We start from the raw sequence: 10,000 nt of genomic DNA, 5'->3' as shown, positions 1-10,000 counted from the left end.
ATTCAGCTGACGCATGATTCCAGAACTGGAGGTAAAAAAAAATATATAAATAAATAAATAAATGTGACCCTCCGTCTCAAAACGGTGTTATGTCGGGATGATTCAGACCCCAAAAAGTGAATTTAGAGATAGAATGATGAGAAATTGGACCTTAGAAGTTTTTGCAATGCAAGAAATAGTCTTTATACTCCGCCAGAACGTATAGAAATTAAACCCAAGTTGGATATTTGTGACTATGAATTCAATTTCCCTTACCGAGTGTATCCCGACATAAAACCGCTTCGATACGGTGGGTCACAAATAAGCTTCTATATTGCGCAATATCCACTAAACGTGCTCAAAGCGCTTTACAAGGGGTCCCTGGCCAACAGAAGCATTTAACATATATGACATGACACGACGCCTGTTAGGCGATATTACAATTTTTTTTGCGGACAGAGACAACACTGTTAACGGCCAGGTACTCATTTTACACCAGGGTACGGTGAGAGAATGTGAGTAAAGAGCCTTCTCCAAGGACTCAACTATTCGCCGAGCGAGGCTCGAACCCAGGACCTTCCGATCCGAAAGCGAGTGTCATAACACTAGGCCACTTAACCCATAGAATTATAAATATTACTTTTTTAAAGTGTTTATATAAATTTGCTTGGCGCATATTTGAGTCCTTGGAAATGGAAAGGCTCTCTACTTACATTGTCTAACTGTACTCAGGTGTAAAATGAGTACTTGCCATTGACAGTGTTGTTTCTGTCGGAAAAAAATAATTGTAATTTAGTCTAACAAGCGTTTTGTTTCGTTGGGTTGCTGTTGGCCAAAGACCCTTTGTAAAGCGCTTTGAGCACGTTTAGTGGATATTGAATTAGATTACCAGTCATTCTTCAACGATGAAAAAAATGTTTTGGTTATGTCCCTTTGGTTTGTTTCCCCCTCTATCTCCTACTCCTCCTCATTGTTCCTCCTCCTCCTCCTCCTCCTCTTCTTTTCTTCTCCTTGCTCCCTCCTTCTCTCCCTCCTTCTCCTTCTCTCTCTCTTCTCTTCTTCTTCTTCTTCTTCTTCTTCTTCTTCTTCTTCTTCTTCTTCTTCTTCTTCTTCTTCTTCTTCTTCTTCTTCTTCTTCTTCTTCTTCTTCTTTCTTTTCTTCTTCTTCTTCTTTCTTTTCTTTTCTTCTTCTTCTTTCTTCTTCTTCTTCTTCTTCTTCTTCTTCTTCTCTTCTTCTTCTTCTTCTTCTTCTTCTTCTTCTTCTTCTTCTTCTTCTTCTTCTTCTTCTTCTTCTTCTTCTTCTTCTTCTTCTTCTTCTTTTCTTCTTCTTCTTCTTCTTCTTCTTCTTCTTCTTCTTCTTCTTCTTCTTCTTCTTCTTCTTCTTCTTCTTCTTCTTCTTCTTCTTCTTCTTCTCTTCTTCTTCTTCTTCTTCTTCTTCTTCTTTCTTCTTCTTCTTCTTCTTCTTCTTCTTCTTCTTCTTTTCTTCTTCTTCTTCTTTCTTCTTCTTCTTCTTCTTCTTCTCTCTTCTTCTTTCTTCTTCTTCTTCTTTTTTTCTTCTTCTTCTCTTTCTCCTACTCCTCCTCCTCCTCCTCCAAAATAGTCCTTCCGAGCCGTTAGACCCACTAAGCCGGAGTTAATTAATTAAGTTATCTCCCTTTAAAGTTTCCAATCATTCTTTAACGATGAAAAATCATGTTTTGGTTATTCCCCTTTGATTTGTTTTTCCCAGTCATCACAGTGTCCGGTGCACACGTCACCAGTAAAGTGATCGTACGAGATATTCTGTGTTCTAATGGAGTGGTACACGTCATCGATGACCTCATGCATATTCCTACGCGGACTGTGTTAGGGGAGATCGGCACACGCCAAGAACTCAAGTAAGATAACATCTATTAATGGGAGCGACCTATATTCATGTTTTCGTCCAACCAAGTCATCAGTCACACGATCTGTTGCTGTAAAACGATTGGATATTCCTCAGCGTATCTAAACACGCTGCTTTGTTTATGAAAGTTGTAAACATACCCATGAGTCATGCTGAGCAAAATGACAAATGGGAGCGATCTATATTCATGGTTTCGTCCAACCCAGTCATTAATCACGTGATTTGTTGCTGACCAACGATAGGACATTTCTGAACAAATGTAAACACGCTGCTTCGTTTACAAATGTTATAAAACATACCCATGTGTCAAGCTGAACCAAATGACCAATCGTGATGTTAGATATTTAAAAAGCTGTGAACACTTTTCAATAAGTGGGTAATTTTGAGCACATATTCCAATGTGACCAATGACCTCGAGCACATGGAAATGTAATATAGACCATGCCATTCGTCTAATGCTGTGCGCTTAATAAAAAAAGTAAAAAGCTCACAACAATCCGCCAGCCGGATATATAACGTACCAAAACACAAATATGTGACCCTCCGTCTCAAAACGGTATCATGTCGGGATGATTCAGACCCCAAAAAGTGAATTTAGAGATAGAATGATGAGAAATTGGACCTTAGAAGTTTCTGCAATGCAAGAAATAGTCTTTATACCCCACCAGAACGTACAGAAATTAAACCCAAGTTGGATATTTGTGGCTATGAATTCAATTTCCCTTACCGAGTGGATCCCGACATAATACCGCTTCGGTACGGTGGGTCAAATATGTATGCAACCTTGAACGTTTTTAAAGTCTGAAGTGAGAACTGCTCGTAGAAATGGCTGGCTAAAAACAGCAACAAAGGCTCGAGTAACGTCAATTCCGTTCTATCTATAGATAGAATGAAGATCACATCATTCGGGTCTTTGTTATTGTTTTTGGGGGTTTTTTTGCCAGCCACGTTTATGAGTAATTCTCACTAAACTGTATTAACCAGACTATAAACGTTCAAGAATACACACAGTTTTGTGTGTTGGTCCGTTATACTTCCGGATGGCAATGTTATGAGCTTCTTAGCCAAGCGCATACGATCTATAGATAGTATGCAGATGGCGTCACTCAGGTCTTTGTTATTGTTTTTTGCCATCCGCGTTTATGAGTTGTTCTCACTAAACTGTATTAACCAGACTATAAAAGTTCACGGTTACACACAGTTTGTGTGTTGGTCCGTTATACTTCCGGATGGCAATGTTATGAGCTTCTTAGCGAAGCGCATACGATCTATAATAGGAGCATTCATACTCGCTCTTTGTCTAGACGAGTGTCTTTGTTTTCATTTTCTATCTTTCTTTCTCTCTTTTTTTCATTCATGCATTCATTCATTCATTCATTCATTCATTCATTCATTCATTCATTCATTCATTCGTTTTTAAAAAAGTGTATTTGTTTATCTATTTATTGGATGATTCGTTTATTTAATAGTTTGTTTACTTATTAATTTATTTATATATATATTTATTCATTATTATTTTTTCAAAATTCACATTGATTCAACTTGAGGGTCTTTGCTTCATACCCGAAAGGTACCGAATTCGATCACCCGTCGCTGCGCTGTGCGGCCTTGAGCAAGTCACCTCGCCCTAGCTCATTTTGCGGCGCTGCACTACGGTTCACGCCTGGGTTATTCCAGTCTTCCCTTGGAATAAACCCTAGAAACAAATTTCCCCTATGGGACGAATAAAGGGAATTTTATTTATTTATTTATTTATTTATTTATCTTTTATATTTCATATAATTATTTTTGAAGATCTTGCTCATTTAAGTTGTCTATTTATTCATATATTTTATAGATAGTATGCGCTTGGCTAAGAAGCTCATAACATTGCCATCCGGAAGTATAACGGACCAACACACAAAACTGTGTGTATCCATGAACGTTTATAGTCGGAATAATACAGTTCAGTGAGCATTACCCATAAACGCGGATGGCAAAAAACAATAACAAAGACCTGAGTGACGTCATCTTCGAACTATCTATATATCAATTAATTCATTAATTAATTTATTTACTTTCATTTGTTTGTTTTTTTCAATTGACGCGTAATTTATTCATTAAAAAATGTTTATTCATTATTTTTGCATCGTCCTGTTCCAATCCAGATACATGCGATCTCTCATCTCCACCATCGACACGGGCTATGACTTGGATTCCAAGAAAGATAACTACACATTATTCGTACCGCACAACGACGCTTTCAGTTACCTCCCTTGGGACACGGTCGATCAGCTCTTGGAGAACACCACTTGGACTCGCGAGGTGAGTTATAGATAGAATGAAGTTGACGTCACTCAGATTTTTGTTATTGTTTTGTTTTGTTTGTTTTTTTTTTGTTCTTGTTTTTGTTTGTTTTTTTTTGTTTTTTTTGATTTTTGTTTTTTTTGATTTTTGTTTTTTGGGTTTTTTTTTTTTTTGACAACCTAACCATGTTTATGAGTCGTATTAACCAGATTATAAAACATGGATACAAAACTTTTTTTGTGTTGGTCCGTTATAATTCCGGATGGCAATGTGGTGAGTTTCTTAGCCAATGGCACATTATCTATAGATAGAATGAAGTTGACTTCACTTAGGTCTTTGTTATTGTTTGTTTTTGTGTTTTTTTTGCCATCAAAGTTTATGAGTAATTCTCACTGAAGTGTAGTAACCCGTTTATAAAAGTTCATTGTTACACGTAGTTATGTGTGTTGGTCCGTTTTAATTTCGGATGGCAATGTTGTGAGTTTCTAAGGCAAGGGCAAGGTGTCAATATTCAACGTTTTCGGTTTAACTGCGCAGTGCATGCGCTTCAAAGTGTCGCAGCCCTTTTAATCCATCTTTTGTTTCATGATTGTGATTTCAATTTATTTTTCCAATGTTGAATAAAAGTAAGGAGAATGTGTTTTGAGGAGGAGGAGGACGAGGAGGTTGAGAAGTTGGAGCAGAAGAAGAAGAAGAAGAAGAAGAAGAGAAGAAGAAGAAGAAGAAGAAGAAGAAGAAGAAAAGAAGAAGAAGAAGAAGAAGAAGAAGAAGAAGAAGAAGAAGAAGAAGAAGAAGAAGAAGAAGAAGAAGAAGAAGAAGGAGAAGGAGAAGAAGAAGAAGAAGAAGAAGAAGAAGAAGAAGAAGAAGAAGAAGAAGAAGAAGAAGAAGAAGAAGAAGAAGAAGAAGAAGAAGGAGAAGGAGAAGGAAGAAGAAGAAGAAGAAGAAGAAGAAGAAGAAGAAGAAGAAGAAAAGAAGAAAGAAGAAGAAGAAGAAGAAGAAGAAGAAGAAGAAGAAGAAGAAGGAGAAGGAGACGAAGAAGAAGAAGAAGAAGAAGAAGAAGAAGAAGGAGAAGGAGAAGAAGAAGAAGAAGAAGAAAAAAAATGATGATGATGATGATGATGATGATGATGATGATGATGATGATGATGATGATAATGAAGATTTCGACGATGTGGAGGAGGAGGGGGAGGAGGAGGATGACCATGATCATGGTGATGATATGATGATGAGGATGATGATGAGGAAGAGGATGAGGCGAAGGAGAAGAAGAACACTCTACTTCACTTGCTAGCTTTATATCGATGACTTCAAAAATAAAATCATTTTTGTTGCGCCGGAATTAGCGGTGTTGGTGTCCCAGGTTTGAGAGTTTTTGTCTAGATGAGAGTAGATCTATATTTAAATAGATTGATATTTGAAGGATGAGTTTTCTGGCCAAATTTGTTAATTTTAGAAAATGAGCTTTGATATAGCGCAATATCCACCAAATGTGCTCAAAGTCAATTACAAGAGGTCCCTTGACAAAAGCAACATTTAACATGTAGGACGGGGCATGACGCCTGTTAGGCGATATTACAATTTTTTCGGACAGAGGCAACGCAGAAGACGGCCAGGTACTCATTTTAACCCAGAGTACGGTGAGAGAATGTGAGTCAAGAGCCTTTTCCGAGGATTCAACTATGCGCCGAGCAAGCCTCGAACGCAGGACCTTCCGATCCAAAAGCGAGTGTCATACCCCATGGCCACATAGCCGCAGTAGATAGGTGTCTATTCAGATTACAGCAGTGAACTGGTTAATCTTGATCTCCTCAGGTTTAATTCTCTATAGGGAATGAGATTAGCGGAAGAGTTGCGTCCCTTGATTGGACGTCACCTTACAGAGAGAACGTCAACATGGTTTTGCGCATGCGTCTCTCTCGTCCTCGCTTTCGGTGAAGTGTCTCATGCATGCCGCTTTCACCGGAAGCGAGGACGAGAGACGCATGCGCAAAACCATATTGACGTTCTCTCTGTAAGGTGACGTCCAATCAAGGGACGCTACTCTTCCGCTAATCTCATTCCCTATAGAGAATTAAACCTGAGGAGATCAAGATTAACCAGTTCACTGCTGTAATCTGAATAGACACCTATCTACTGCGGCTATGTGGCCTCTTATAACTTCTCCGCCGGTGAGGTCCAATCAAGGGACGCTACTCTTCCGCTAATCTCATTCCCTGTTGTATTTTGTAGTAGTCTTTCCGAGACGTCGGGCCCATGGAGCCGGAGTTTATCCCGGTGTCTATAGCATGAAACAGACAATGGCAATTGCTTGCTACCCTTTGGATAGGACACTAGTCAATCGCAAATTAAGTATTTTCCGCAAGTTCTAACAGATCTATTTACCCATTTACTGCTGGGTGGACAGAGGAGAAAAATCTGGACTGCACCCGGTATTGATCTTGGTCCCTTTACGTGGAAAGCGAGTGCTCTACCAACTGATCTATCATCGGGAACCCTCACCTCCCCCCCCCCATCCCCCTAAATCCCTATTGTATTATGACATTTTCTAAAACTCTTCATATGTGACCCCTCGTCTCAAAACGGTATTAAGTCGGGATGATTAAGATGCTGAAAATGGAATTTTTAGCCAGAAATATCAGACTTAAGTTGAGTTTATTATGCTTTATAGGGTAGAAGGAATATCATATTTTACTGTGCTAAATACGAAAGTTTTATACTTTTGACCAGTTTAACTATAATTTGACTTTTTAGCATCTGGTTTATCCCGACCTTATACCGTTTTGAGACGTTGGGTTACTTATGTTTTGTTTTGTTTTTCTACTAGATTCTACGAGCTCACGTGGTCAAGGGAGAGATGAGGACGCTGGACGAAATTCCTAGAAAGAACGGCCTGGTTGCTTATAAAAATGTAGTCTATACATTCAAGCAAGATGGGAAAGGTCGGTTCTTAATACTTGTATTAATTGATTGAGCCTTTTTAATCGAGCTTTTATGCAGCGCAATATCCACTAATTGTGCTCAAAGCGCTTTAGAAGAGGTGTCTTGCCACAGCAACATTTAACATATAATATACCAGTAAAACCTGTGTCGTTCACTATGTTTGCCAATCACTGCCATTGTTTACATTGTGGCGACGACTGTCCGAGAGGCGTGGTTTTCTAAGTATTTATTGACACGAAGATTGTTTGCTGCGTGTATTGTGAGATTCATATTGTGTATTGTGACTGCGGACTTGAAAATGAAAATGGACATCATGTCCTAATGGAATGTCCAAAGTACAACAAGTTGAGAAGGAACTTCTGGCCTGACCCAACCCCATACTCAAAGAAGCTGTACGGAAGTGAGGACGACCTCAGGACCACTGTGGGCTTCATTCACCAGACCGGACTGACCATGTGACGTGACGGGAACGAAGAAGAAGAAGAAGATAAGACATAGTGATGATTTCATCGAAAAGTAAAATTTGTTTCGTAAAATCTAATCCAAAAACAAACAATCTAGTTTTGTTTTCTTTTTTAATTTTAATGTTATCTGGCACTGTTCTTTCTACATCTTTTCGGACTTGTTACTGTTTGTGTGTAATCCGTTGTGCACTTGTTTTCAGGTCTGATAGCCCAACTCATTAGGGGCTCATTGTTTTAATGGAAATCTCAAAAAATGACGCAAGTAATATGATAATGTCCATTACAACAATGAAGATATGAACAAGTGTGAATGAAAGGTGCCAGACAAACCAAGAAAGAAAAATATAAGGAAAAATTGTGTATAATCCGATGTGCAATTGTTTTCAGGTCTGATAACCCAATTCATTAGGGGCTCATTGTTGTAGTGGAAATCTAAAAAGAAAAAAATGACGCTAAATATTGTCCATTACAACAATGTTAAACTAGGCCCATGATTGCGTTCAGATGTCAGACCTGCATATATGTATACGTTGGTGTAAACAATATTTTACTATTCTATTTATAGTTTATGTCGTCAACAACAATATGAGGGCAGAGGTCATTCAAGCCAACATCCCAGCGACCAATGGGTGGATACACATCATTGACAAAATACTCACAGTTCCATACGCCACTGTGAAGGATGTACTCACTTCAAGACCGGAATTAAGGTAACTATCTATCTATCTATCTATCTATCTATCTATCTATCTATCTATCTATCTATCTATCTATCTATCTATCTATCTATCTATCTATCTATCTATCTATCTATCTATCTATCTATCTATCTTTGTATCTATCTATCTATCTATCTTTGTATCATATCTATCTATCGAACTATCTATCTATCTATCTATCTATCTATCTATCTATCTAACTATCTATCTATCTATCTATCTATGTATCTATCTATCTATCTATCTATCTATCTATCTATCTATCTATCTATCTATATCTATATATCACTCCGTCTATCTATCTATCTATCTATATAGGCTGACAAAAGGAATTACTAACTACTCTTTGGATAGGACGCTAGTCTATCGCAAATTACCTTCCGCCATAACTATCAGACTAAGCTACCCAATCACTGCTGGGTTGACAGGGGGTCATTCTTCTTCTTCGTCGTTCCTCTGATGGACATCTATGGCTGCAGTCCGATATCTGCTATGAAGTCTGTGGTCCGCTTTAGGTCCTCAGCCTCGCCATAGATGGGGGTCAGAAAAGAAAATCTCGACCGCACCGGAGATTTGATCTCGGTCCCTTTGGTTATGAAGCGAGTGCTCTACCATATATATATATATATAAGGTGACTCATGTTTTCTTTGCCAATACAATTGTTTCTATGTCCTCCATTTCGTCATTCATTTATTTCTATATGCTCTAACCAACATTATCGAGCACTCTCGTACCTACAAGTACCCACCTCCACGCATATATATATATATATATATATATATATATATATATATATTATATATATATATATATATATATATATATATATATATATATATATATATATATATATATATATATATATATATAAATTATAAAGCAAAAACCATGAAATAATAGTGCTCAACTTTAGTATAAAAGGAGCTATTTATAAACATTTGAAATATAATTAAGATAACAACGTTGTAGAAGTCAAACTATCTTAATTATATTTCAAATGTTTATATATATATATATATATTATATATATATATATATATATATATATATATATATTCTTTTTTTTTAATTTCAGAATGTTCCATAACTTGGTTTCTGACTTGCCCGAATACAAGGAAATCCTCGCGTCGTCTTTAAAAGTTGTCACCATGTTTGTACCGTCGACTCGTTATATCGAGGAGTTGAAGCCCCATCAATGGGAACGAATAAAAAACCACAAGGAGATCATTCGAAGTGTAAGTCGTTATAACAGAGGTCAAAATGAATTCTTATGATAACTATTCACATAATATAGGTAGTTCGAAGATGACGTCCCTCGGGTCTTTGTTATTGGTTTTTTTGCCATCCTCGTTTTTGAGTAATGCTCACTGAACTGTATTAACCTGACTATAAAAGTTCATGGATACACACAGTTTTGTGTGTTGGTTCGTTATACTTCCGGATGGCAATGTTATGAGCTTCTTTGCCAAGCGCATTCTATCTATATTTATGTTTTTTTTATTGTTTTGAAGGATTTTAACATTTTTATCCCGAAACGTTCCGTGTTTGTTATTTTGTTCTTTTTTGAAGTTGTGAGATTCATTTTTGTATATTACTTTTTAATGGGAGCGATCTATATTTTTTTTAAATCGAGCTTTTATACAGCGCAATATCCACTAAACGTGCTCAAAGGGCTCCCTCAACTGAGAGGCTAGGCTGTAAGAATAGCCCAACGCCAAGCCAGCGTG

At 37.4% G+C, this 10,000-nt stretch overlaps 1 protein-coding gene across 6 annotated transcripts in view; it reads left to right on the top strand.

The window, feature by feature from the left end:
- Positions 1-10,000, top strand: part of LOC144960853 (uncharacterized) — a 339,688-nt gene that overhangs the window by 317,216 nt on the left and 12,472 nt on the right. For all 6 annotated transcript variants that reach the window (XM_078894238.1, XM_078894240.1, XM_078894239.1 and 3 more), the window contains 6 exons: positions 1-31; positions 1,708-1,855; positions 4,011-4,167; positions 6,974-7,088; positions 8,119-8,263; positions 9,349-9,508. The exon at positions 1-31 is cut by the window's left edge and continues 87 nt beyond it. In XM_078894238.1, coding sequence (XP_078750364.1) covers positions 1-31; positions 1,708-1,855; positions 4,011-4,167; positions 6,974-7,088; positions 8,119-8,263; positions 9,349-9,508 — 756 coding nt within the window. The remainder of the gene's footprint in view (positions 32-1,707; positions 1,856-4,010; positions 4,168-6,973; positions 7,089-8,118; positions 8,264-9,348; positions 9,509-10,000) is intronic.

Source organism: Berghia stephanieae, chromosome 15 (assembly GCF_034508935.2).
Source record: "Berghia stephanieae isolate SIO BIC M18660-M18661 chromosome 15, UCSD_Bste_1.3, whole genome shotgun sequence".
Lineage (NCBI taxonomy): Eukaryota > Metazoa > Mollusca > Gastropoda > Nudibranchia > Aeolidiidae > Berghia > Berghia stephanieae.
This window is presented reverse-complemented; position numbering and strand designations above follow the sequence as displayed.